The following is a 27,134-nucleotide window of genomic DNA, read 5'->3' on the forward strand; positions in this document are numbered from 1 at the left end:
CTGGTCCAATTCCAATTGATGCAGGGTCGCGCGCGCAGCGACGGAGCTCTGGTTGATTCGCGACGATGGTCCACAAATTCTGGACTCGAATGACAATGACTTCGTGGGCGCAGGCTAACGGCTATGACAAGAAAGAAATGTGCACCTCAAGTTGCAAATAATTGATGCAAATCGATGCGACGCGCGCGGACGCTATGTTGTTTCGCTGATGATTGAGCTACCGTCGCTGTAGACTGCCGTGGATTGGCTCCACCCAAAGACGCAGCCTCGTCGCGAACTCTAAAGACGGCAAGCGCGAGGACAGTTCTGCTTAGTCAGCTTACCGAGTTCACCGAGAGTTGATTGCTGAGACCTCGGTGTGGAATTCAACAAGGACCTGTACCGTGAGTAATCAGGAGGACATCAACAATGCTTTTCTCCAGCTTGGTTGTTCGATATATGTGCCTCACAGTTCCAAGCTCCTTTGAGTGAGATTTTTGCATAGTGAGTGGGATATGATCCCTCAGTTCCTATCAACGCGTACTCCCGCAGCCACTTGCAAACCTAGGGAGACCATCGACCTCGATAGTACTCGCATACGAGTCGAACGGAAGGCTTGCTTGGCAGACAAGAATGATACTCCTGACAAAGTTACAGTCAGGATTCGAACGCATCGAACAAAACCCATGCTATCCCACCGTCCACAGTCCCGAGAACGACAGGCCTCAGTCATAGAAACGCCATTGCCATATCTATATGCCCCCAAAAAATAAAAGCCCTGGTTGGAGATTATAAAAAAAAAGAAGTCAACACTCCAGAGAGGAGTGCATTTCATTTGGGGAGTAATTGCCGCCGCGCCGGTCCCTGCCCCTTTCTTTCATAAAGTTGAGGGAATATCTTGACTCCTCCTCGCCCCCTTTTGATGGTCATACACCCCGATCTTTCCGCCGTTTTTTTTTCTTGTCTTCCGGCCCCCCCGTTTGAGTATATTGTACAGGAAAAGATCCCGAGTCATTGTTCCGTTGAGCTCGCGACGTTATTAAGTTGGACTTTCGCTCCACAATCCGAGGAGTTACGCTGTTTAGTCGAAGCTGTAGAGCCATCAAAAGTCAGTTTCTAATTACCCAAGCTATTGTCCCTTAGAAAGTAGATCTAGAGGAGAAACTCACCCATGCTCCGTTTGTCTGACAATATCGCCCTTGTTTCCCTTTTGCTTGCCAGCGGCGCCGCCCTCAACTACTAACCGATCAAACTTGTAAAACTGGTTGACAATGGTTTGCCGCTGTTTCCAAAAGTGTTAGCTCGTTCTCTATTACCTCCGGACAATCCCGTCCCTCGTCCCCCCCATCCCTAGTCGTCACGCCAAAAACGCTCCTTCGACGAGAACGAGAAGGTGGAGTTTCGTGAGGAGACACAGAGCCCACTAACCTTGAGCTTCTCAAGCTCCTTGATCCCCTTTTGAATCAACTCCTGCACCTGCCGCGGGTCCTCGACCTTCTGGTGCTCTCTGAAAGCATCCCTCGTCCGTCGCTTCGCGTACTCGCGGAAGTTGTAGGTCGCAAACTGTTCGCCCGTCTTCAACAGCTGGCGGTACTACAGTTGTCGCAAAGAATACTGTTAGCAGAAGCTCTTCTTCAGGCGTTTTCGACGCAACGTCTTGGCATCTGGATCTTTCGAATTCAAATGGATAACAGAGTCACAAGCATGTATGCAATCGGGAGGAATAGTGGGAGAGTTGTCCCGTCGTTTTCTACATACCAAAGACCGAGCCTGCTGCGGCGCATCGCCCTTGAGAGCTTGTATCGCCGTCGCCATCGTGAATGCGCTTTTCGTGTACTTAAATGCGGTGCCCCGTGCGGGAGGGAAAAAAACCCTATCGATGGCTTGAAGGGGACTTCGTGGAAAGTTCTGCTGGGGTGTGTCGTCGTGAGGTGCGGTTGCGAGAGAAAGAAAAAAAAAATAGCTCTCGGGCAGTGAAGGAGGCGCAAATGGGAATTATTTCTCGAGGTTTCGGGGCGGGAAACGGACCTATGATGCAAACGCGGTTTCTCTCCTCCCGCTCGGCGTTTAGCCTTAGCGGCCCTTTCGGGGCGCGGCATTTTACTAATCCGCTGTCTAAGCCGCTCCCAATGTGCCGGGTGGCCGGTCTCGCCTCGTACCTCTGGTTTTCGTCAAGCACCAAAGTGAACATGGCCGAAACAATGAGCAATCGATTCATCACCATTTGCTTTAGTGGGATTTCTACCAATGCAATTAGGATCAGTCTGGAGGTTGATTTATAGCATAAATTTCAATTCTAGCTTTGCATAGTTTATCCCATTTTGCACCACGACAGGCCATTTCAGAACCTCCACCACAGACATCACAAATTAAAAATTTGCGACGTGTTTGTAAAGTACCTCTATTAATGCTTATAATCTACAATGCCTTGCCCCCTCGTTCCTGGTATCCTGACCCTGCAGCTGACCAGTTCTACACTGCGCGGCCACAAAAAGGGGGTTGGGCAAGAAAAAATGTCCCGCGTCTTTGATATATGCCTCTTGAGGAGCACTATATATATGACATTGTGTGTGTGGTAAGTATGTTCCTTGCGCCGCCTACTATGGCGCGGCCATTATTTTGAAATTAGGGTAGGCTCATGAATAGCTTCTCCATCTCAGGGTAATTAGGTGTTCTAGTTGCGTCTGTTAGTTGATGGCTTGTAAAATCTTGACCAGGGAGAAGAAGGTACTTACCCCATGCCGGTGACGGGATCCCATCCTGCCACGGCGGAAAAGCCCTTAGTACCGCAGCCTGGATTGTCGCCGTTGGTCACGTCGTTGAGAATCTCAGGGTGAGCGTAGAGCGTGGGGTTGATAAAGCCGACAGGCTTCTTGCCCGCCTCAATACGCTTCTCGTTGATCATGTTGACAATTGATCCAACAACAGGTGCCGACGCTGCGAGTAAGTTAGTTCTTGCCGAACAGATGCTGGAATTTGGAAGTCGAATGTCTCACCTGATGTGCCGAAAGAGAGCGAGAACTTGCCGTTGACGGCAGTGACATAGTTGGCGCCATTGGCAGAAATGTCCGGGAAACCTCGCACCGTTTTGGAGTTGTTGTACCGGTCTGCACCATACGGCGGCGCGTTCTTTGCGTAGTACTGCTCCATCATCTTCTTTTGGTAGTCGGGAATTGCGAAGACGTTGGAGAAACCTCCACCAGAGAAGATGGCCTTTTGGCAGGCGCTCTCAGGGGTATGGACCGTCGATCCCTCCAAAATTTGAGTAGCACCAACGGAGGTAACCCAAGGGCAGCCGCCGGGGAACGAAGGATTGAAGATACCCTGCTGGCCCTCGTTGTATGCACCAGTCTGAGTGTCGATGCACTGCTTGCCGTTACCGGCAACACCAGAGTCACCAGAAGAGTAGAGTACTGTGACGCCCGCCAGGCCGAGCTTCATGTACTCGGCACACTGGCGCTCGACGTACTTCTTGCCGAGATCCGCCTCGTTGAAGCCGTAACTTGTGGAGATGACGTTGACCATGGGGACGGAGCCGCAGACCTTTTGGCTGTATTGCCCGTCAATGTTGGGATCCTTGGAACCGCCACCTTGGAAAGTGCAGTAGCTGCCATCAATCGCATCGAGAAAGTTGTTGAAGCTGGCACCCTGGTTGAGGTCACCGACCTGGTACAGAGTTGTCGTTTGAGGGTGGATCATGGCCATGGCAAACTCAAGATCGAGCGCAGACTCGCCATTGAAGCGGAAGCTCTGGTTTGTGGTCTGTACTACGGCGTTCCCGACGAGGCTGACAATGGGGCCCTGTCCCTTCGCACGAGGCTCAAATTCGTTGAAGTACATATCCAGATCCGACTGAAGGAATGCTTGGGGCGTGTACTCGACGATGCCGAGGGTGTTGTTGGACGACTTGAGCGACCCGGGAGGGGTTGCGTAGAGCGCCCGCAGGCAGTCCGGAGTGATCATGGAGTCGCACTGGTTGAGATCCATGAGGGCGTTCATGACAACCGCGCCCTGCTTGGGTCCGAAGCCGCTGTCTGGGCTGCCCTGAATGGCCGGGTTCTTGCCGCCAGTAGCAACGTCTCGCTTGGCGAGCTCGCGCTTCCTGAGTTGCCGCTTCTTGAGCTCTTCGATGTGGTGCTCCTCCAGATCATGCTTGGTGTTCTTCCTTTGCTCTCCAATGCGCTGGTCAAAGTGAACCGTCGGCGTGATCATGTCGATATGCTGAACCAAATGCTCCGGAACGTGGTACTTGTCGCAAGCCACGTGCTTGTGACCTTGTTCGTGCTTGTACATGTGGTACTCGGTCTTCAAGAGCCGCTCCATCTCGCCTACTGTCCCGTTGAATTGGATCCAGCTGCGACCTCTTGTGAGCTCGACACGACTCCGGTGGATGCCCTCGCTCTCAAGCCATTGCATGACCAGAGCAATGGACTCCTGCTTCGGTGCAAACATTTCGGCGATTTCATCATGGGTCCAATGTTTGCCGTAGTTGGGCGAGTCGGGGTGAGCCACATCGTTCATGAACTCGTTTGCGCGGTGAAGGTTTGACTGTGCAAGACCAATCCGTACTGGCAGCCTGGCCATAGTGTGTAGTTTGTGATTCTTGACCCATTCTCTTCGCGCGGGATGCCTCTCCTCGTGCACGACGTGGCTGTGCGACCGTGTCACCGGGTTTGCAATGGTCACCGCCGCAAGGGCGGTGAAGAGGGTGGCTACAGCGCTCAACTTCATCGTGTATCTTGGGGTCGTTTTCGTCGTCAAACGGCTTCCTCTCTACTCTCTCACTTCACACAACGAATCGAACCTAAGTCAGAAGAACCGAGCGACAAGGCTGGCTATTTGTTGATATTTTAGTAGCTGTCGTCCAGTCATGACGAACCCCACTGACGCAAGGTAGCAGCTCTAGACCTGACGAATGCGAAACCGGTTTCAATAGGATCCTGTGGGCTGTTTGTCTGGTGGTGACAACCCAAAACGAACACTTGGGTGAACGGCAGCCTGAGCGCATGGGATCCTGTGGCAAAGACGGGAACACCTCTGACAAGTGCAGTTTCTTACCCCCCCGGACCCCGGTTCGAGGAATCTCTTCGCGGCTCGCCAGGCTGGCCTCATATCGGGAAGTTGTATGAAAGATTGATCAACAACAAGCCGATAGCCGAAGGTTAAGCTTTGAGGCGCGAGGTACCCCAAACAATCGTCTCATGTAGGTCCGGACCACCCCATCAGGACGGGTTCTAGTCGTTTGCTAAACAAAGATGATTCGTGGCCGATTCGTGCTGGTCATGCGAGACGAATCATCAAGCTTTCACGGATTCTTCTGCTCAAGATGGATTTGGTTCCGATGCAATTCCTCAAATGACTCGAGAGGCGAAGATAAGGAGAATTGGAAGGAGGAAAACAAAAGTTTGGATAAGGTCAATTGAAGGCTCGAGCCGCCGTCTGGTTTTGGGTGAAGGAAAGATGAAACGCTCTCAGGTATGAGATGATTTGGCTTCGTGATACGGCTGCATAGCCAGCTTGTGTAGCGCCCGTTGCTCGTTAATAATATCCCACAACTCTTCAGTCTCTTGCTGAGCCTCTTCATCCGTGGCACATTGTTGTGCATGAGACTCCTGGAACGAAAGAATGGCGGCCTCGAGCGCATCATCAGGCAAACCAAAGCCATTGAGCATCTTGCCGAATCTCGTCTCTTGTTCGAGACTTGTGTTTAGTTGAGATGTAAAGGTGAATTGCCGCTCGGTCTGAGTGGGCTTGACAACTGCAACAGCTTTTGTGGGTCGAGGTGTTTTCAGCAATGGCGGAAACACCAAGTTCGTCACAGAGGCATTGAGGTCTGTCAACTCTGTGGGGTGACCGTTTTCGGCCAGCTGCCATTGCAAGATTTTGCCTTTTGCATGACCGGATAAGATTGTTGTGCCATCATGGTTTGGTGCCAAGCACAAAGCCGAACCAGCATCTTCATCAGCAACTCCAATCGGTGAATTGACTTGAACGACAGTCGACGATGATTCAGTGCTATTCGGACCAATGAGCGGCTTCTCACCGAAGAGCTCTACGAGGTAGAGAGCCCTGTCCTCAGATGAAACGAAGACGGCACGACCGCAGGGATCCATGGAAACGCACAGCGGAGCCGTGAAGAACAATAGTGTACGTAGAACATCGCCCGTTTGATAGTTCCAGATGATGCAAGTCTTGTCTTTGCTGGACGAGACGCAAATGTTGGTTTCCGGGTTGACACTACCACTGACAGCGAGCGATGTGATGGCAGCCCTGTGGTTGGCGAGCGTACGGTCCGGCTCACTCTCCACAGAAGCATCTAGCTCTAGCAGACGGGAGATTGTCCAAACATGAATGTTGGAATCTTCGGAGCCTGTAAGGATGTGATAGGGCGTGACGGCCAGACACGAAACGGCTTGGACGTGGCAAGGTGGTGTGACCAGCTGGCGACCAGTGCATGTCTGTTGTTTCGTTAGCCACAACAAGACGTTTGGAATTGCATCCGGGAATAGGAAATGTTTACCTCCCACAGGATCAACCTGCCCTCGGAGGTGCCTAACGCCAAGACATCGTCAATCAACGCCAAGCTCCGAATGCGTTCTGGAAAGGTAACGACTGTTTCTTGGATGCCCCGCGATCTTGAGTAGACGTGAACCTGGGACTTTTCGTGCTGGGCGGCAAAGACATGCGAGTCACTGATAGCTAAGCAGTGGGCCGGGGTAGCACTTCTCTTGAGAGTTGACTTGACGGTGTAGCTGGGGCTAAGAGTATGGGCGTAGATGCCGATATCTTTGGATACGGCCGTGTTTGCCGCAATAGGCGGGCCGCAGATACAGGAGTAGAATTCTTCCGATAACATGGTGGAGGGGTGAGTGACAGAGAGGCGGTATCCGGAAGAGGTGGTAAAGGCCGAATAGGCCGCGGGCTCGTCGGAATCCGAGACTGTAGAGATTATCCGAGAGCGGCTGTGACTCCGGATGCTCGGGTGAGAGAACGCAAGGGGTGAAAGAGACCAGGCGAATCGACGGCAGGGTTCGAGAATAGAAGCCGACGATGCCTAGAGCCACGAGGTGAACAAGACTTTGTCCTCGTGCTCGGGAAGTGAATCAGTGCCACGAGGTTGCGAGATAGGCGTGGCGTCGATCCGTCGAGGCGAAGTAAGGTATCGAGTCTTGGAAACCACGTTGAAGGGCTTGATACTAGATTCAGATCTCTCCAGGTTTTCAAAGTGCGAACGCGAGAGGCAGAGCAAGAGCCAGGGCGGGAGCGAAAGTACAGGACCAATGGCTGGCGTTAGTACCAAGCAACGTTTCCTTCTTCGGGTCGTCTATGACACACTGGTGTGCTTGTGGCGTTGAGACTGGAAAAGCCAAAAATCAGACTTAAGAAAGTTGATAACGAGAAGTTGAGCTTGAGATGTGATGAGGCTGAAGACCCGGCTGCATGTTGCATTGAGAAGAACGATGAAAAAATTCGAATCCACTTTTCCCAAGGTGCGTTATCGATAGCAATCGAGAAACGGCCCCACCACGGAAGCGGCCCCCTGGGTTCAGGTCGCCAAGGGCCTATTGGCAGTCATGCAGTGCAGTTGATAGTGCGAATAGAGCAGCTAGAAGATACGCTAACAACCGATGGCCACTAGACGTTGTCTCGCGCAGGCGCCACGGAGGGGTTTGACCTGTAGCTTGCCTATAATTCAGCCACTAACTCACCCTTACAGCAGAGAAGGAGCTCTCAGAACGCCAACTGCTCTCCCTAGAGACACTAACAACGGTCTCCACGCGGTCTGGCTTATGGGAAGGAAGGAGCGCACAGGGCAGCAGCTTCAACTTGGCAGGTGCAGCTAAGCTGGAGCTCCCTTACTTCCTGCACGCCGTGAATTTGCAACATCATCGCCAACCATCAAACGACACCACTTCAACTTCATCTGTCCATGCCATGTTTTTTCACAAGACATGTCTCTCCTTTCGCCCCTCTACTGCGTAGCAGACGCCACGAAGCCTGTCTCAGACTCCACACTCTATTGTCTTGATTCGCCAATCTCTTCCAGTTCCACCCTTCAACCTTGGTTTCTAGCGGGGAATCTACTACCTATAGACAATCCTTCGCTTTCACAAGCCGCCAACGAAGCAAGACTCTGAAGTTTGAGCTTCCTGTTGTCTTACATGCTTGATACCGCCTCAACCGCCTCCTGTTCGTATCACTCACCGCCACGCGCCAGTCCTTTCTTTTTCATCAAAAGATCGCCGGCTATCTAGTCAGCTCTGTGCTTTGGGTCTCGGGCAGCCGTCTGACGTGACGCCCCGGCTGCATCTGACATCTGCATCCATGATACAATCACAATTCATCTGCATCTCGCCAACAGGAGGCCTGCAGGTTACTGCCGCTTGATTCTTGACAGTTGGGGATCGAAGCATCCCGCAATCTGCTACGGATACCCAAGCTTTCAGCCGTTGCCTTGCACGTACGAATACCTGTGCTCGGTCCTGATTCACTGATTCAATATGCCGGTAATCTGCAGAGTACCTCACATGCCTCGCTTGATAGGGCAACGACATCAGCAATGGCGCCCCTTCTGGAATTTGAGACGAGACGAGGGCAAGGGAGCCTGCGGACCCATTGCGTCCCTCACGATCCTCTTGTTTGGTAGATGACGATTGTCCAAAGCAGGTCATCAACCCGTCACAAGATTGCCAGCCGCCCTCCGACTCTTCGACTGCTCCATCCAGAAACGCGTACGTAGTCGCGATCTCTCAAGTTGGTTGGCTCTGGGCTGTCAATTTCAAATTTGTCCAGGGACAGCTTGCTGGGCTTACATGCCCTGGTCCATGCAGACTCTGACCCTTGCTCACTGCCCTGAACAGCCGGGGGAGGGTACGAATCGACGTTGCATTTTAATCCAATGATGACCTGCTGGGGCCCTGTCTTCTCAACAGCCGGAGGAGCAGCAAACATAGGATGCGTCGACAAATTGCAACATTGTGCAGAGTGCGCGACGCATGCGACCTGCGAAGACGGCAGATGGCATGCGATGCAACCTTTCAATTTCACATCATCAATGACGAGGAAACAAGACATACGTACTTCGTACAGATTGTCAGTCTGTCAGACTGGACGACGGCAGAAGGCGTTCTGCTGATAATCCTTGGAAACAACGAATTGAGCAAAGGTCGACACTGCGATGTTCATTTACCCCAACTCTCAGACATCCGAGCGCGCGGCGAGGGAACCAGATCGCCGGTCTACCTGGTTTATACAGCACGATGCCAGGGACTTGACCCTCTCGCTATCCTATCACGGTTGAACTCTCTGCTGGTCTGCTGCGCCGTCCCTCAATCTCCTGTTGATCTCGCCAGGGCCAGTCAATCCGGAAGGGGACAACAAAAAAGGGAGGGCCGAGAGACGACCCTCGCACAACTCGATCCAAGTTGCCGCACACACACAACGTACTGTACGGAGTACGGATACACAACCCACATATCGAGCCTGCATACAAAAACATGAGCACGCCAAAGACACACACATGGGACAAACTCAGGCAGGCAGTGCCGAGACAGAAAGCTGCCATCTGCCGCAGAAATCACTTACTGAGACTTGGTGGTCACCGATACTGTCATTAGAGGAAATGACAATAGCAGGAGAAACAGAACTGCAAGCCTTTCAGGCAGATGTCAGGACCGTCTGTGCTACAGTTTGCATTGCAAGCTGCTGTATTTGCAACGATCGTGTGCGTGCCGCCGCACAAGGCCTGCCAACACATGCGGATATGGAGTACTGCGTACGGATACAAGATGCAGGCTGCAGACGCAGCAACACAGACGCCTCGGCCGCCCTGGGCCGATGGCACTAACATGGAATACGCGATGGGGCTTCGTTGAGGCCTGCCAGGGGTCTGATCCGCCGCGTTGGTCGTTGGTCGCGGGTTGTTGGACGGTTTTTTGGAGTCCAGTCTGTTCTTTTGGGGACCCTTCGCTTCGATCCCTCGGAACTCGATTTTGTGATCGATTCCTCTGTGTCATGCTTCACCAACATTTGATTGCGGAAACCCCAGTGCAACGTGGTGGATATTATTCGCGGAGGTGACAACTCGTTCGAGGAGAAAACTCTTTCAACCTCCATCTCGCAGCCGTTTAAGCCTCCATCGTACAGGTCACGGTGGACACGGCCATGTGTCATGAACACGCACTCGGGTCGGGACAATTAATGACAGTTCACAGGCGAAGAGCATGCTTCAGACAGAATCAGACGCCAGCCCACCTTCCAAGCTTCGACGCCAAATAAGACCAATATTGCTTCTGCAACCGTGTGGCAGCGAACTGCCGTATGCAGCGCAGATATGCACAGAGAGCCCACTACCAGCGTAGCATTATTGAAGGCGCAAGAGGTCCTCGCCCACATCCACCTACGTTGCTTTTTCTTCTTTTTCTTCCACTGTTCGACAGACTACAGTCCGACGATACGGGTACGGAGCATATCTAGGCTACGGATACCGGTTACTCTATGTATACATACTTCGTCCGGACACCCAAGCTGTAATTGTTCTTTCGGTGGACCGAAAATCGGGGACGCGATGCTTGCCGTTTGTTACTCGCTTCTCAATAGGCAACGCTAAGAGGCATGCTGCCCCTGACCCGGCCATTCTAGGCGTCTCCATCCCGTGAGCTCCGGAGTCCCGCTGGACTGGTTCCCTCACTGGTTCGCAAATCGCAATGCCCTCGCGGCAAGAGTAAAGTATCATGCGGTATCCGGAACGCAAAGTGGACGGCACGGGTGGTACCTATGCTGTGGTTCGCGCAGACTCTGCACGCCCCGGAAGTGAAAAGAAAAGAACACCAAAGCCAAGGGACGGCCCTGGCTGCCACTCTGTACAAACTACACATGCACAGTAGGGGTGCGGACGACGCAAGGGCGAAAAGCACCATGCCTGGCGAATTTGTGTCTCACTCTCACGACTAACAATGGCCGTCAGCATTCTGGTCGTCCTACGGACCTACGGTCTATAGAATACTTATAGTCTCCCTCCGTGTCGGTTGTCTGAGATGGTGCAGCAAGCCCGACAACGTGTATCGCACTTACATTGATTAATTATTGTTGTTGCGGCCCTCGAGGTGTCACGGCATACGCAGCTTTCCCCTCCGGCAATCTCTGGGAAGCAATCTTTCTCACTCTCGATCCCTTGCCGTCACCCTCGAACGGAGCTCTCTCCCGCCACACCCCCCTTCTCATCTCATCTCATCTCCCTCGTCACGTCGTGGGCCCTTTCTCAGTCTTCCACTACGGATACTCTCCAACGGTCACAGAGTGCCTGCCCTCTTTGGGAATCCCGGATCCGACCACACAATCGTCCTTTCGGCTTTTGTATATGGAGTAGTGAGATATACTACATCGTACCGTACGGATACCTCCCCCCTTGATTCCCTTCTCGTAGAAGCAGGATAGAAGCAGTGGAAATCGAACAACAAGGTCCTCCCTCGGATCCCTACTAGCGACATTCCCTTCTTCTGCCCTACTGCTCCGTCGTCTCTGCCCATTGCCCACAGACGTGAGCAGTCGGGTGTCCATCGTCGCTGGAGCATTGTGGTACACAGACACGGCTACACGCCCGTCGCCCGTGGCCCATCCCCATCCTCTTCCCTGTCGTCAGCCCTGGCAGCTTAAAGGCTGAGCAGCTCCCAAGCGGCCAGCATCCTCGTGAGCAACGACCACCCCTGGCTCTTGGAGGTTCTCCCCTTTTCTCTCAGAGACTCGCCCAATGGCATGAGCATCAACCCATGTGGCATGCACCCCATGTTCGCGTTAGACGTTCCAGCTCCCTTCCCTGCCCCACACGCGACCGAGGCCCTCCCTGCAAGGAACATCTCTCCAACAACCTTTAAAACATCCCGTCCGCCGGTCCTGGGGCGAAGACGCTCCGTCCGGAGCATGAAAAACCTCTTGCCACTGACCCTGCCCTCCAGCTCCAGCAACAGCTCCAACGCCAGCTCCTCCAACTGCAGTTCAAGTTCCAGATCTAGCTCTAGCTCTAGCTCCATCTTCAGCCCGCAGCCGATCATCTGTCGTCCTGTCTCGTCGCCGCTGCCAACCCAGTTTCAACCACACCACCATCACCACAGTCATCACACACGTTCGCAGCCGCATACCGACCTCTCCTACGGATACCAACCCGAGAGTTTATGCATCCGAGCCGGCGTCATGGCCGAAGCCGCGGAACCTACCATGGACTGCAACCTGCCGGAGCTGCTGGCCCAGGACCTTGAGTTCTCTGCCCTCATCTTCGCCGCCAAGAACATGACTGCCGGCGCGCCCTCGCCTGCTCTCGCCTCGGACGAAGACGACTGGCACGACACTGCTGAACCTCCTTCCGTCCTCGGCGCACCATGTCATCCCAACGGAGTGGCTCAATTCCAGCCTCTAGGTGCTATCGACGAGAAAAGCTCGGCCAGCGATGCGAGCCACCATGACATTTCAGACGCCGCTTCAAGCTCGAGCGGTGACTCCTTTAGCATGGCCGGGGGTGACCTCGACGGCGAAGACGACGCCGCCGAATCACCGCACATTCGCCAACATTCTGTTCTCACTGCAGACACCACCATTTCCGCCTCAAGCCAACCCGTGATCGCGTCATCTTCGTCGCAAAAACGAGTCGTCTCCTTTGGAGGTGAAGCAGACGGAAGCTTGGAGAGCTGGATGGACTTTGAGCCAGACGCGCCGGCGGATCATCCCGAGCTCGGCAAGAGCCTAGTCCAATCGCCCGTCTTGACACCCATCAAGCCGGTGCGGCCGCTATCCCGACTAGGCGACCGGTCCATCAACGAATCACCGCCCCGGGCCAAGAGCGCCAATGCCGCAGCCACTACGCGCCGGCTGTCCAACCCGTTTGAGGGTTACACCCGGCCCACCAGCCGGGCCCGGAGTCTGCATCTAGACCCTACTGCGGCGGCCGTTGCTGCTGCCGCCAAGGAGCAGAACCGCCATTCAATGCACTCGATTCACTCACTTCACTCCGTCGACATCGCCGTGCCCACGCGTTGCTCATCGCTAAAGCACCGCGTCTCATTCACCGATGACGCCCGCAAGGCTATCTCTACTCGGTCTCGTTCGCGTTCGCATGCGTCCTCGCGGCATAGGCAACCCGATCACATCGTCGCGCCGGGGACGGATCGTAGCTCTATTATCTCCGACCTCAAGGAGGAACTGGAGCCATGGTTCCGCTACCTCGATGCGCATGACACGCCGACTTCAACTCCCCGCCAGGGCCTGGCTCCCCCTCTACTTGTGACACCGCGCCCGACCTCCCGCTCCGGCGCCGCTGGCCCTTCAAGAGCATACACCACACCGACTCCTCGTCCCCGATCTCAGGCTCAAACAAGGTCTCGGCCTACATCGTCTCTTAGCACATCATACACTTGGCTCGAGGACCCGATCGACATTCCGCCTCCTCCCTCGGACGACCAAAGCCGCCGTATTCCTCTTCCTCCCAATGTGATGGAATCTCTCCGCGTCTCCGTGACATGCTTCCCCGAGACAACGCTTCTCTGCTCCAGCCTCTCCATCGAGACGATCCGTAGCTATTCCCGCAAGGTCAGACAACCAGCCGCTCCGGAGGCTCTTCGCCCAGACACACCGCCCGCGTCTCCGAAACGCTGGCGCTGGCTCAGCTCCCGCCGCACTACCAATCTCAACCGCCGCTGCTGCTCCCGCGGCGCATCCTCTTCCAACCTCGATCTCCCCTCCTCTGCCTCCCTATCGCCGTCAACAGCCACCCTCGTTGCTCCACCCCAGTGGTCCCGTATTCGCAGCGTCTTCCCCCAGGGGTCAGATTGGCTCTGCGACGCCCTCTACGCCCACATCGTCGCGTACAACTACCTCGCGCCCATGGTTCAGAACAGTACGACACAGTCGCAGCCGAGACCTCCCACACCTGCTAGCCCCAGCAGCAGCAGCGTCATCACGGATGACTCCATCCCCAAGAAGGCCGCCACCTTACTCGGCCTTCAGGGCATGCAAGGGATGCAGGACATGACGACATCGCCACCGCCGCCAAAGTCGTTGCGGAAGCGATCCAGCATGTTTCTCGGCCTCCGGACCTGTTCAGCATCACGACAGAGTCAGATTCCAACGCCGGCTCCTCCTGCTGTGCCAACAATGACGCCGGCAGCACACTCGGCTGCGGTCTCCGATGTCCCCCTTCGGGAGCTGCAGCAGGGGTTGTCGCGGTGTATCGCGCACCTCGTGACGACGTTGCGCGCCGGGGGGTCCGGCAGGTCTATGGCCGGAGGCGACCTGATCAACGAGGTTGATCCGCTCGTCATGCGATCTCTGTGCGAGATTGTCAAGTGCTGCGAGGAATCGCCGAGCACGACAAATGATCGGTCTTTGTAACAATATTTTTACCATCTTCGTTATACCACTAGAGTTTTGTTTTGTTTGTGTCTTTTTTTTCTCTATCAGCGGACTTGAGATACACTCGGTACTCATGAGGCGCTCAGGGATTGGGTGATCAGGGAAGAGCGCGCGAGTCTTGTTATGGAATTCGGTATATATACCCTGATTTCTTGTCTTTCAAGCGTGGAGTAGAAAAGGGGGTTAGTCAGTCATAAAAGACAAAATAGCCTACTGGGGGGAGTTTAGCATGGGGTTTTTACCGGGTAATAGGCAGAAGGGAATCAAATGGCCACACGCCTCTTTCACACTTGTCTCGATGTGCATTAGTTGATGTTCAAGATGAAGTGACGTCGGTGACGAAGAGTTGGGAAGATGCCACGAGTGAGTTTTTGGTCCACAAGATATTCCGAAGAACTTTATTCGTAGGACACGCTTTAGGATGTCTGTACTGTTTGCATAGTTCTCATACTATCTGAAAATCTGCGATGGACTGAATCATGCTTTCATGATTCAGAGTTATAACAGAAGGGTTAAGTGGGAGCAAAAGAGGTGTTTGCAAAGGTAGGTTTGGTATTGAACAGAAGCTGAATCTTGCCTGCTTCTCGTCAGCGTTCCGTGCATTTCGTTGCAATATCTACATTCCGCAACTACGAGTCTCACAACGACTTTGGCGGATTTTCCCTCATCGAGGACGACTACGAGGGTAACAGTACGCCCCCCGCCCCCTCCAGGCTTGACTACTTGCCCGACTATGCGGGGCTACCTTCGAGTACAACCGCTATGAGTCTCACGACGAGCCTCTAGACCAAACCGACGAGAGTGGTGAAGACTTCGAGCAGTCGAGCGCTATTGATCACGAGGATGACTACCTTGTGCCTTCAAGTACTGTTCAAGAGTGTGAATCAGCCAGGACCTCAAGGTACTAACTATACCTACTTTAACTTGCTGGACAAATCAGCCACCAAGCTTACCGTCTCCGAAAGATTTGACATTTTACCCATCTTCGTTGTTTTTCAATACCCATCTCCCAAAAAGGGATATTTATCACAAGGTAAGTCTCGAATAATTCAACACAGCAGTCCACTAATTCTTCCACCACAACCACCGCATTCACATCATAGACTTTCCCTTTATCTTTCTCTCCACTATCTAACAAGTACGCAAGACAGGATAGAACCGAAATGACGAATACACAAGAGCAGCAACAAACTTGCCAACCTCTCCATCGCCCAACATGGCGATCATCAAACGGACTCGGCCGTCTGCGCAACCGCTTCCAGAACCTGCCAACGGAGGTCCTGCTCGTCATCATAGAGCACGTCCTCCAGCCCGAGGCTCAAAAGCCGAAAATGCAAGCCCTCGCGGAGCATCTCTACCTCGGCCTCCTCAACGACAGATTCCGGGAGTTGATCACACCCATCCTCGAGTCCCACGTGCGCAGCAACTTCTCCCGTAACACAAACGCAAGCATGGGCACGACCTCACAGACAGATCCGGGCGGGTTATACTCGTACATCCTCATCCTCTCCACAATAAGAGGGTTCCCCGAAGGAGTCAACGCAGCCCTGGACCTCGGCGCGGATGTCAACGCCAATGACGGCATCGACAAGTCCCTCGCAGCCAACGAGATTCTCCACGGCAAGCCGGAACCTAAGGGGTCATGCTTGACCTCCCTCCACTGGGCGGCCTTTAATCGTGATACTGCGATGCTCCGCCTCTTACTAGACCGAGGCGCCGACGTCCAACGCACGACGCACAGCTCCGTCGACCGCAACCTGATCCGCACGCCGCCCCCGAAGCCAAACCATCGCTACAAAATCAACATGACGACGCGGGTGAATGCTCTGGGTTTCGCGCTGCAGGCGAATTACAGCCTCTTGCCTGGCGGCATGACGGAGCAGCAGCGGCAGGCGTTTGTGGTTGATCGCGATACGCGCGATGAGGAGGCTGTGAGGATGCTCATCGAGGCGGGGTGTCCTGCTTCCGTTATGGTGCATCGGGAGCGGGAGTTCAAGGACGCCTGTGAGCTGGGGCGGTGGGGCGTTGCGCGGGATATCTTGGCGAATACGGAGTGGAGGAGAAGGTGCGCTGAGAGGGATGAGTATAATTCGCGACCGCCTGCGCCATGGTCTCTTAAGCGTGTTGCTAGGGGAAGGAATCCTAGTGGTGAGCTATCATGTGAATGAGTGGTGATGCTGTTGAAGGATGCTTCCGAGGATAGTGAGGTAATGGGAGAGAGGGAAGGGGTGAACTGTCTGCTCTTTTGTTGTTGATTTCCCCGGGAGGAGATTCTCCTTCTGGGTTCATGATGGCGGCTGGTAGAGTTGAAGAGTGTGTATCTGGAAGTCTCGTGATACGCAAATGCATATAGTCTCTGTACTAGCAGTAGCCGAGATTCTATTCTGGCCTTAAGCGATCTCAGCCTTACTTCTCCGATATTGGAGAGATGTTCATATAGTAGAAGTATCTTAGTATACACCTTCATAGACATCACCTCAAGTCTGAAGCCCAACTCCATGACACTTTGCAACGTCTGACAGGCATCATTTACATTTACCCACGTTTCAAATCAACCTCAGCTTCACCACATCCCTCTATACTATGAATACTCAACACTCCCTTCAAAAGGATAGGGATCCCTCACAACCCTACCGACCTGTGAATCCCAATCCGGATCGCCAATCCCATCTCCCTCCTCCTTATCTCCCTTCCACCCGCCGCGTGGCCTGGTCGTCCTCCCCATCTCCCCCCTCCCAGCCCGCCCCCCACTTCCCGCTCCATCACCACGTCCACCGCCAGGCCCATCACCATCATCACCATGCCACACCCTCGCCACGCGCCCCTTTCCCCTCACCCCCTTCATACACCCATTACTCAGCCCCAACAAGCCCGCGCTCCCCAGCAAGAGCACAAGCAGCACCAGATTCCCCGCCTGCGAGACGTTGCCGCTGAAGATGGCGACGACGTACACGGCCAGCTTGGCCGTCGCCTCGAGGTAGCCCTGCACGGCCGTCTTTGCGAGGAGCCAGGCGTCTGTCGTCAGGGCGGCGAGGTCGTCTGCTGGGCCGCGCATGCGAATTTTGAGGGAGGGGGTTAGGGGGATGAGGTACTCTGTGAGTTTTGGTGGTAAAGACGATATGGCTATGCCGCCGTTGCCGTTGCCATTGCTAGCGAAGAACGCAGTGGCCGGCGGCGGAGGAGGAGGAGGGGAAGGGGTGCGTTGTTTGATAATGTGGATGTTTAAGAGGCGGGATGTGATGAGTGCTAGGATCGACGCGAGACCCCACCCTTTGTGGGCGTTAGTTCGGCTTGTAAAGGATGCTCCACCACCGAGATCTAGTTTGAGATTGATTGTGGGAGAAGAGATCGCGATCAAGGGGGTTTGGTGGAAATCGAACGATCAAGGTGGGTTACCATGCAGAAGGGGGGAGCCAAAGACCCAGGAGGAAATGGGAGATGTTGGAAAATTTGGAACAAAGACTTACAGTCTGCTAGTAAAATCATGATAGTCAGCGCAGCAAACGTAAGAACCGGACTCGCGAGGTACAGCAAGTGACTCCCCCGCTCAAACTCCCACTCCGAGCCGTGCTCAAAAGCTCGAACGCGTCGGTTCCGGCCCCGGCTCCGTTTCCGGCCGGTGGAGAGGGTGCCGACGTCGAGTGTGATGATCTTTTCCCCGCTGCCTCCTCCGCCTCCTACTACTCCGGTCCCGTAAGCCTCGATCCCACCGCCGCCGGCCAGCTTCTTCCTCTTGAGATCCTTCTCCCGCGCCCGTTCCTCCTGGACCCCAAGTCGGGAAAGAAACAACAGCATTCCCGGATTCGTCACCTTAACATCCTTCTTCCGCCCGCCGGGCAGTGCCTGCGTACCGAAGATGCCGGCACCGCCGTTTCCTCCGCCTCCTCCCGCGGCGGCACCCCCGTAGCCGAGTGCAGCGGACGTCTGGGCCGTGACTACACCGCTGGTCCCCGCGACGCTGTCGGCCGCTTGCTGATAATGCAACCCCGGCGCGAGGACCAGTGCGTCGAACCAGGACGACGTGCCCGTCAGCGCGGTACGGTTGGCGATGGTCTGTAGGTCCGCGAGGGCGACGAGCCCCGCTGCTGAGAGGGACAGGCCTGGGATGGGTTCTTTGGAGAGGACTGGGAAGGGCATGATGTCGGGTGCGGGTTTGCTCGCCCAGCCTTTGTTCTCTACAAGGCTCGACGAGGAAAATGCTTTTGAGGGTGGGAGCTGGCGTAGATCTCTTATCTTGACTGGGTTTGATCGGCTTGAGCCTCACGCTGATGACGTGGTCGAGATCCCCGGCGGCGATTTTGTCACGAGGACGAGGAGGGCATGGTGTTGGCTTTCTCCATTAGCGACGACGATGACAGAAATTATACACGATGAACCCGGGATGTTGTCTCCATGAGCAGGCTGATACGCAAACAACGAAAGAAGGTTCCGTCCGAATGACCTTGGGTTGCAGGGTTGCGTCCTGCTGCGGGCTGACCCTTTCGCCCCTCCATTCCACCCTCCATCTTGCCCCTCCTCTATCCGAACTGCCTGGCATATCTAGCTCTCCGAATCTCCAAAGCCTCCCAGCCTCTCTCTGCTACCCCGACGCTATTACGTGCATGTGAAGTCGCAGCCAAGCTTGGAGCCGTTGCGAACGATGGCGCTGAGGTTGGGTCCCCCACCTACCAACGCTAAGGTGTATGTAGCTCGCGCCGGCGTTGATTGCTACTCCGCATCTAAAGAGTTCCGATTTCCTACCCCACTTACCATGTCAGACGCCGACAGGCCGGCCGGCGCCGGATAGGCCCGTTTTGTCTCAGACAGAGCGAGTTTGCAAATAAGCTCAAGTCGAGAGAAACGACGCATGATTGGGTTGTGGACGTGAGACTTACTTAACGCTACAGCAACCTTTCAAGGGCTCTTCCAAGGGCTGGAGAAGAGCTAGGTTCTGGGAATAGCTCCGAGTCAGATATGCTTCAAGTTGATCGATCTGCTTCAGTGCTGCGAAGTTGAGAGATTGGTCAGTGTTCAAGGCATCGCCTTCGGCTTTCATTTGAAGCCCGTTGTCCTCGGACGAGACTCTATGATGTGTCTAGTGGTCATACCTATGGAAATGAGCAGATGGTACAATGAAATAAACCGGAGTGTGCCTCAAGTACCCCATGATGAGTATGAGTTGAGCTGGATGCGCCTTTTTATCCTACCTTATTTGAAAGCGTCCAAAATGCCCAGTCAGATGGCCCTCAGCTTGTGGGATACATTTAGACCTTGCCTTTTGTCATTGTAGTGAATAGAGACTCGAGCTCTGGCATTCGGTGGCTGCCTTGTAAAAGAGCCACCTGATAAGCTGATTTCACTATGCCACTTGTATCTTGCAAGGAGGAAAACCAATGGATTCAGGTGTATAAGCCGGTAACTTGGGAAGTAGACTTCATAGACCAAGGCAGTGAGGCCCGTACCTAGACAATCTGTCATCGACAGTAGGTCGTTCATCCTTTAATCGTCGTACCTGATTCCCAATCAGAGCTCGGTGGTTTTTGAATGGCCAGCCACATCCATGGAAACTCAGCAAGTCAGAACTTGATGAAGGACCCTTGCTCTGTGAAGTATATAGCTAGCGAAGCTTTCGAAGATCCTGATTGAAGCAAGTCCTGACTTTCGTGGCCTTTTGGATGGCCCTAGGCAATACCACTCTCAAGGGAACTTCTATGGAGAGACTCCATCCAGCTTATGGACAGAACGATAGCCAAATAATGTCCCATCAAATTGAGTCATCTTCGAACACATCCTTTTCAAAAGACTCGAAACTCAGTTTAAGTTCATCCATATTAACACATTAGGATCCGTTATGGATGCATCAGTAGAAGATAGTTCATCCGCGCCAATGATCCCAGCCGCAACAGCAGAAACACCACATCAACCTTCCATTAATGCCTAAAAAACAAACCGAAAACACCTCATGATATCCTCCCTCGAAATCATCGCCCACAACCTCTCACAAATACGGCCCCAAGATCTCCATCGTCAAATCCCACACCTTCCCCTGCACATCCCCCCTCAACTCCACCAAAGCACTCTCGCTATACGAAACCTCCCCCTTATGATTTACCAAAAACAACCCATTCCTCCCCTCCTCCCCCCTCGTGTTCTTACATCCTTTCTCCTTCCCGTCCCCCTCCTTTTCCCCTTTCGGTTTCCCACCAAACCTCCCACAAGTCGCCAAATAAACATGCCTCTCACCCGCCTCCCTCTCCTCAAACCCCATCACCAAAAACAACGGCTTCAGCAAATTCGTCAGCGGGAACGGACTCCACCACGTCGGCGTGTGATACCGCGCCATGTTCCCCGTGTCCACGGCGCCAGGCCAATTATGGACAAAAGAAACCCCCGCGTTGGCCGGGTCGGAGGCGAGCCTGTCTAGGAAGAGGGTGTTCATGATTGACATGTGCGTCTGCGTCTTGAAGCCGAAGAGTCTGCTGCTGTTGGTGTTGCTGGGGGACGAGCGGGTGAGGTTGAGGTCTGTTGCGTCGATGCGGGTGGAGAGCATGCTGCCTGCCAGGACGGTGAGGACGCGCGGGGAGGGGCTTGGGCCGGGGGAGGATAAGGATGCGGAGGCGGAGGCGCGGAGGAGGGGGAGGAGGTGGAGGGTTGCGAGCATGCGGGAGTAGTACTCCAGGGAATGGCAGACATCTATCCCTTCCGCAGTATCTAAACCGAAATCAGCATCTTCACTCAACTCATCCATATACCCCCTCTCATCTTGCACAGAAACAAGCGAAACCTCTCATCAAAAACTCACCATTCCGCCCCCCAAAAGGCGCATACCCAGCCGTCAAACACAAAAAATCGAGACCCGTCTCTTTCGCTTTCACAACCTCACAAACCCTTCTCGTCTCTGCCAGCAACGAGACCTCGGCCTCGACCCAAACCAGCTCGGCACGCGGGTTCTTCTGCCGCAGGTCCTCGAGCACGGGTCTCATCGCCGGCTCCGTGGCTTTGCGGCCGGCGATGTAGACCCGTATGGGAAAGCCGAGGGACACCAGCTCGATGAGGGTGAGCTTGCCGAGGCCTGACGTGCCGCCTAGGAAGACGGCCGTTCGGGGCGCGGTTCGGGATGTAAGGGCGGCGTTGGAGTGTTGGACCTGGGCGCGGGTGACCATTTTGTGTATCTTTTTTTGGTTTGTATGTTTCTTGTATGACTGGTTTTCTTACAAAAAAGTTTGATTCAAGAAGAGGAAAGATGTAACAGCTGACTTGGGTCGTGAGAGAGCGCGCGACAAAATCTACTGAAATTCATCGCCTTTTCATCATCTTTATACATCATTCGCAGGAGGTTCGCATAGCTTCGCATTCCTCACCGGGTTAGCACCACCGGGATAGTAGAAAGCGGAGTTTGCTGACGCGCTAGTGGGAAGGAACTAACACCACATGCAAGCCCATCGGAGCATCACTCTGTAGTGTTGCCTAAGGTACCTTACCTTAAGGTGACTTATGGATGGGCGTATTATCATTGCGCATTCCATCAATGACTTGACCAATCATATCAAAGTCTCAACACTTGCGTTGGCGAGACCACTTCAAGCCAGAGGGGAAACTCGTGTGTTCCAACTTCCAGCTATGAACGCCGAACATCCGGGCGCGGGCGTGGAAAGTGGAGGTGGAGTTTTGCGTCCCTTCGCATTCCCGATCCGGTAAGCGAAGATACTCCACTTCTCCGCGGTCGTCGGCCGGTGGCTAGTGGGCCTCCTTCCGGTCATGCGAGTTAGTGGAAGCCAGTGTCTCTCTTTCAGTTCTCAAAATCTCTCCTCGACATAAGGTACCTCATCTCAGGGGCGAAGGATGCAATGAATGTCAACTTCCTCTCACCCCTTGTTATCAGAAAAATTCCAACATGATGAACGATTACTTCTACAAAAGTGTACGATTTCGGGGCCAAAAGGGTTGTCTTGACGAAAGGGTATGTGACGTAGTCCGGGTTAACATCTGGTTTGCCCAGCGGTTCGGGGTGTAGTCTATCCCGTCGGAGAAATAAAGAGTTGGGAGATTGGTAGTGCAAAATGTGCTTGCACGCTGACCTGCAGTCTGGAGGACACCCAAAGATGACGCAGAATCATTACGGTGAGGGAGTGACGGCTAAGTCATCTGCATAGAACTCTTTAGACAGTAGCTCGCCATAACACTCTGCGTCATGTTTTCTCCGAATCCGCGTCAATGACTCTTGTGCGATCCACGAGACCATGAGTAAGCGGGATACGAGCAGACAAGACGAACCCTGAACAATCCGTCAGGAGATGATTCGGAATGTCTTGAAGTTTTCGCAAAGCCTCCTCGCCTCCTGTGTCCACCAATAAGCAAGTTTGGCGAGAATGAACCAATGTTTCGTGATACGCGGCTGGGGTCTCGCGCGCGCTCTCCATCATCAAGGGGGTCTCCACGTTTCGAGTCGTCGATCATGGGCTGAGTATTCGTACACGACATGATCAGAATCTGAAAGGTCCTGAAAGGAAAGGAAAAAAACAATCATTTGGCGGCATATCACTTGCCTTAAATACGATTGCTGGCTATGGAAAGATGCATCGCCACGTTTAGACGCCAGGCTTTCGATACTCTTTCGCTTGTTGTTGTTCACTTATGGTAACCGTCGACACTTCACTGCGATTAGGGCCTGGGCAGTAGAAGCTTATTTTGCTGGTGTCTCTCGGCGGACAATAGAGGCCTGCACTAGCGAGCGGAGAGGCACGGCGGGACAAGCAGCCAAGTGCCAAGTGCTGCAGGGCACAATGGAACGTCGAGACGCCGAGAAGTGCGACTAGGACAGGACCAATCGCCAATTTCCAGCCCTGGAAGAATTAAGGATGTCTCACAACAAGGGGCAGAAGCAAGCTTGCTTAGGTTGCAACATGCGGAGAAGAGTTCTACTACGACGTTGACTGCTCTCAACGCAACGGTAAGTGCTTGGCGACATCGGTATCCGCAGTGTGAAAGGTGCGTGTTCCGGACCACCGGAGCAGAGAGCTGGCATCCGAATTGGGGCGAGTGGTCTGCTTCGGGATGCGAGGGACGCGAGGGATACGCATGTCTAGCTCAACTTCTCCTTTGAGATGAAGGAGTATGACTCTAATGCCTAGGGGCACTTCACTGTCCTCGCTACAAGCCAAGCCAACTTACTCCGGAAAGACTCCGTCACAAGTGCCGTCGCCGCGGCTTCATCATGCTTATAGAATCATTGTTCTGAAGGAGCGGCGATTGTCCGTTCGCTTGCCGCCTTTTGGCGCATTGCTTTCTCTTCAGGCATGTGCTCGGAGCCAAAGAATCGATACACGAGTTCCACGTAGACAGAATCTTAAGTGGCGAGAGAATCAACGCCAGTGTTTCTCGCTGAGACGTCCCAGCCGCGGTGCGGTTCATCCTGGGTCAAGTGACAGCGACAGCGTAGACACTGCAGATCTTGCGGATGTTGGATGAACCGACTGACAGCGACAACTTGACAAGCCGAATGTTACGGGCGGTGCTGACGAAATATGAGGAGAAGTCGTCTTGGCTCACGCTCGCCGATGACCAGACACCAGCTGCGTGGTTTATGCGTCGCAGAAAAACTGGCTGGAAACCCTTGGTGATGATGGAGATGACGACGTCCTTGGCCACCAAGACGGCATTCGGGATTCGCCAAGCCGACTCTGCTGAAGACTGTCGTTGGACCTTATGGGCGACGTCGCATTCAGATTGAGTTCTCTTGATGATGATGGAGACGAAAACGCTGGGCGACTTGGCACGTCGTCGGCAGAGATGGGGTCCCAAACAAATAGCGAAAGCGAAGACCAGCGCCAATGTCGAGTTGAGCAAGTTGCGCGCCGGACACCGAGGACGGACCGTCGAGTGGTCTAGGCAGAGGGAAAGAGGGACAGAGCGTCAGGCCTTCCCAGCTGAAGGGTAACTCTTTCTGCTCTCTGTGGGGATCGAGAACCAGGTCGTTCAGTTGGGACCACAGCCAATAGGCTGGCCGGCAGGCAGATACTGGGGTGAAGCCGTGAGCGGTGAGCCTGAAAGGACTCGAGGAGATGGGGATAGCTTCTCAAGTTCCCATGTCGTCGCTAAAACATCAGACGCGGTTCTGGTAGACGCTGGGACTTGGCGCCAAAGGAGGGGCCGTCTGACGTTTGGAGCGCGCCAAGAAGCTTCAGATGAAGGCAGGCGGTGCCGACGGGGAGGTCGAGACGGTCGGCGGGAACGCGGAGAGGGATGGCATGGCTGGCAAATGGGGCGCGGCGAGGCGTGGTATTGGTGATGGACAGTTGCGTGGGTGGTAGAAGTCCGAACTTTGAGGACGTACTCCCGTGATTCCGTAGACCGTAGACGGTAGGCAAGTAACAAGGTAGGTTGAGTCACAGGCTGGCGTAGCTGGTAGAGAAGGGAAGGGACCGGGGCTGAAGAGCAGACGAATACTACCGCGCAAGCGACGTCGTTGAAGACAATTGGTGAAGTTGAGATGCGGAGGTGGAGGTTTGTCGCAGGCCCCAGCAGTTTGGAAAGGGCGTGAGACGCGCCCAGAAGAAATCAGGAGGTGCAAGACTTGGCGAGAGGCGCGGCCGGCGAACGCAAACGCAGCCCAGTCCTCAAGCGGTCCATTGGTACCTTGGGCGGCCTACTCCCTACCTTACAGCAGGTAGAGGCGCTGTAGTGAGGATTAAGCGAGGGGACTAGCGGACACCGTGGGTAGCCTAACCTGGTTCAAGGCAAGTTATCCGTTGCAGGGAAGATGTTTCCAGTGGGTGTACCGCCTGGATGGAACGCTAGGGTGCACAGCGGCCAGGCGCTCTCCCACATCACGACGCTTCCTCATTGGCAGTTTTCCATCGCTTAGCTTAGTCAGTTCTGGACTTTGAGCCGCCGTACTTGAGGTTAACCTCCCCGTCTGCTGTCAAGGACACATGGTGGCGGCTCACATATCGCAAGCCATCACCAAGTTGACCCCTTCCACTTCCGCCCCCAGTTTGACTTGGCAGCCATTTAAGCTCTTGGCCCTGCAAAAATCAGCTGTTTTCTTCCTCTCTACCCCTTCTTCCTGTCATCCCTTCTCACAAGCCTCTCACCTCCCAACAGGATCCAACGTCTTTTCAGTCTGAACGTGTCTGTCAGACAAGTTGTCGGGCTCTCTTCCGTCGTCATCCATGGACTGTAGCTTGGCTGCAACGCAAGAAGGAAGGAACCTAAGTAACCTGGAGTGCAATATGCGTAAGGCAGAAACGTGCTTCATCTGAGGTGCTTCAGCCTCGCACCGGGTCTTGCCACGCAGTCAACTTAACTTGCTCTTTCCTGCTGCGGTCTGGAACTGGCTGCTGTGTGTCCTATGCGTCGTCTCACCACGGGGTGACGGTTGGGAAAAGTGGACCCGAATGCCCCTGTGTCGTCCGAACAGACTCATTGTGACAGAGACAGGCAAGAGCAGGAGGTCGTGCATGGCTTAAAGGCTGTTAAGGTTTAGAGCGCTACCAAAGGTGAACAAGGTTTTTCTGGCGGCTGCCTCATCCCTGGTTGCTTCCTGCCATTACACAGCATCTTACCTTACTCTTGCCATATCTGCCACGCGTACGAGTAAGAGCAAGACGATGGTTCTTTAGAGCTTGCATCTACCGGGCTACCTTACCTACTTTTTGCCCTCACCTTACTTGGAAGGAAAGAGCAAGCTTGGGCCTACCTCACCTTACCTCAACCTGAAGTTGCTGCCCAGGCCACGCCTTACGCAGGCATCGCACCTACCAGCTTTTCTTTACATCTCTAACGCCCTCACTCAGCCGAGGAAGGAGACACATGCGGATACCTTCTTGAGTAAGGTAGTAGGCAAACACGGATAACGCAGCACAGGGTACTCCGTACTCCGTACTCCGTACTTTCCTTCCTTTCCTACTTTACTCAGCCAGCCCGTAACACGTGGTTGAGGGAAAATCCGAGAGATACGTACCCAAAGCCATCCTTGCCATTGCACCTTCCATCCATACCTGAAGGTACTGCGTACCTACCCAGGCAGGCCGTGTCTGAGTCTCGTGCTCCAGTGGCAGGTGCTGCTACTCCCCGCCTACCAAGCTCTTGGTATCCTCTTGGATGCCTTGGACGAAGAGCCTCAATTCTTGACTCCCGTCTTCCCCCAGACATCACTCCCGCATATGATAGTCCTCCGGCTTCGACTTGGCCAACACCGCTCTTGTCGTCGATCCTTCCAAATGCTTATTTTTAGCCACCCTCCCGCTTCTTGGGAATCACTTGGGTAAATGCAGTCATTCAGCATCACCTAACATGATGGTGTTGATTTCCAGCCCGTCGTCTCAACAAGATCATCGCTAAGATGATCTTTGGTAAGGGGGCTTCGTCTCCGTCCGAACCAGCGCTTCTCTCCCACAGCCGTCACTTCAATCAACTCCCACGTTGAGACTCGTGGAACGCGCATCGCAGGGGTCTTCTCTCCAGCTGTTGACTTGGCCAAGCACCAGACTCATAAAGTGGCCATATTCCCCACAACCCCGTCCAACCCTCCGGAGCCTGGCAGTTTCACCCTGGCGACGTACTCCCATCCTGTCAACTCGACCAGGGTCGCAGGGCCCCCTGGCTTCCGCTCTCTTGTCCAAACGGCCCTCCTTCTAGCCTCCTCCTCCGTCTCAATAGCCTCGCCCGGCCTTGGCCGCCTGCTCTCAATCATTGATCCTGGTCCATAGTCCAGATGACATGCAGTCGCATTGGATGGAGAAGCTTGAAAGCCCCCCTCCCATTCTGCGCCAGAA

General features: G+C 54.2%; 10 protein-coding genes across 10 annotated transcripts, besides 1 other annotated feature; 2 read left to right on the forward strand and 8 right to left on the reverse strand.

Annotated features, from left to right (window-relative positions):
* Nucleotides 1-1,060: 1,060 nt before the first annotated feature.
* CCOS01_16846 (complex 1 protein) lies at nt 1,061-1,794 on the reverse strand (the record flags this gene model as incomplete). Its single annotated transcript, XM_060464982.1, has 4 exons — nt 1,061-1,070; nt 1,149-1,261; nt 1,408-1,572; nt 1,738-1,794. The coding sequence occupies 4 exons, from the start codon at nt 1,792-1,794 to the stop codon at nt 1,061-1,063; spliced, it is 345 nt and encodes a 114-aa protein (XP_060304470.1).
* Nucleotides 1,795-2,604: 810 nt separating this feature from the next.
* CCOS01_16847 (Pro-kumamolisin) lies at nt 2,605-4,710 on the reverse strand (the record flags this gene model as incomplete). Its single annotated transcript, XM_060464983.1, has 3 exons — nt 2,605-2,653; nt 2,715-2,916; nt 2,976-4,710. 3 exons carry the CDS (start codon nt 4,708-4,710, stop codon nt 2,605-2,607), a joined length of 1,986 nt encoding a protein of 661 aa, XP_060304471.1.
* Nucleotides 4,711-5,450: 740 nt separating this feature from the next.
* CCOS01_16848 (WD domain-containing protein) lies at nt 5,451-6,835 on the reverse strand (the record flags this gene model as incomplete). Its single annotated transcript, XM_060464984.1, has 2 exons — nt 5,451-6,437; nt 6,500-6,835. 2 exons carry the CDS (start codon nt 6,833-6,835, stop codon nt 5,451-5,453), a joined length of 1,323 nt encoding a protein of 440 aa, XP_060304472.1.
* A 3,781-nt stretch (nt 6,836-10,616) lies between these two features.
* On the reverse strand, nt 10,617-10,856 carry CCOS01_16849 (uncharacterized protein; the record flags this gene model as incomplete). The annotated part of the gene is made up of 1 exon (XM_060464985.1): nt 10,617-10,856. The coding sequence occupies one exon, from the start codon at nt 10,854-10,856 to the stop codon at nt 10,617-10,619; it is 240 nt and encodes a 79-aa protein (XP_060304473.1).
* Nucleotides 10,857-11,733: 877 nt separating this feature from the next.
* On the forward strand, nt 11,734-14,358 carry CCOS01_16850 (uncharacterized protein; the record flags this gene model as incomplete). Its single annotated transcript, XM_060464986.1, has 1 exon — nt 11,734-14,358. One exon carries the CDS (start codon nt 11,734-11,736, stop codon nt 14,356-14,358), a length of 2,625 nt encoding a protein of 874 aa, XP_060304474.1.
* Nucleotides 14,359-15,542: 1,184 nt separating this feature from the next.
* Nucleotides 15,543-16,547, forward strand: CCOS01_16851 (uncharacterized protein; the record flags this gene model as incomplete). The annotated part of the gene is made up of 1 exon (XM_060464987.1): nt 15,543-16,547. The coding sequence occupies one exon, from the start codon at nt 15,543-15,545 to the stop codon at nt 16,545-16,547; it is 1,005 nt and encodes a 334-aa protein (XP_060304475.1).
* A 413-nt stretch (nt 16,548-16,960) lies between these two features.
* On the reverse strand, nt 16,961-18,884 carry CCOS01_16852 (uncharacterized protein; the record flags this gene model as incomplete). The annotated part of the gene is made up of 3 exons (XM_060464988.1): nt 16,961-17,649; nt 17,847-18,554; nt 18,749-18,884. The coding sequence occupies 3 exons, from the start codon at nt 18,882-18,884 to the stop codon at nt 16,961-16,963; spliced, it is 1,533 nt and encodes a 510-aa protein (XP_060304476.1).
* A 1,050-nt stretch (nt 18,885-19,934) lies between these two features.
* CCOS01_16853 (uncharacterized protein) lies at nt 19,935-21,521 on the reverse strand (the record flags this gene model as incomplete). Its single annotated transcript, XM_060464989.1, has 3 exons — nt 19,935-19,984; nt 20,515-21,069; nt 21,242-21,521. 3 exons carry the CDS (start codon nt 21,519-21,521, stop codon nt 19,935-19,937), a joined length of 885 nt encoding a protein of 294 aa, XP_060304477.1.
* A 1,700-nt stretch (nt 21,522-23,221) lies between these two features.
* On the reverse strand, nt 23,222-23,383 carry CCOS01_16854 (uncharacterized protein; the record flags this gene model as incomplete). Its single annotated transcript, XM_060464990.1, has 1 exon — nt 23,222-23,383. One exon carries the CDS (start codon nt 23,381-23,383, stop codon nt 23,222-23,224), a length of 162 nt encoding a protein of 53 aa, XP_060304478.1.
* A 392-nt stretch (nt 23,384-23,775) lies between these two features.
* CCOS01_16855 (uncharacterized protein) lies at nt 23,776-25,531 on the reverse strand (the record flags this gene model as incomplete). Its single annotated transcript, XM_060464991.1, has 3 exons — nt 23,776-24,242; nt 24,467-24,609; nt 25,452-25,531. 3 exons carry the CDS (start codon nt 25,529-25,531, stop codon nt 23,776-23,778), a joined length of 690 nt encoding a protein of 229 aa, XP_060304479.1.
* A 1,170-nt stretch (nt 25,532-26,701) lies between these two features.
* Nucleotides 26,702-26,785: a sequence feature (Short protein (CCOS01_16856, KAK1504404.1) was converted to a misc_feature.).
* Nucleotides 26,786-27,134: the final 349 nt, after the last annotated feature.

Source organism: Colletotrichum costaricense (assembly GCF_030867565.1).
Source record: "Colletotrichum costaricense strain IMI 309622 chromosome Unknown Scaffold_34.1, whole genome shotgun sequence".
NCBI lineage: Eukaryota > Fungi > Ascomycota > Sordariomycetes > Glomerellales > Glomerellaceae > Colletotrichum > Colletotrichum costaricense.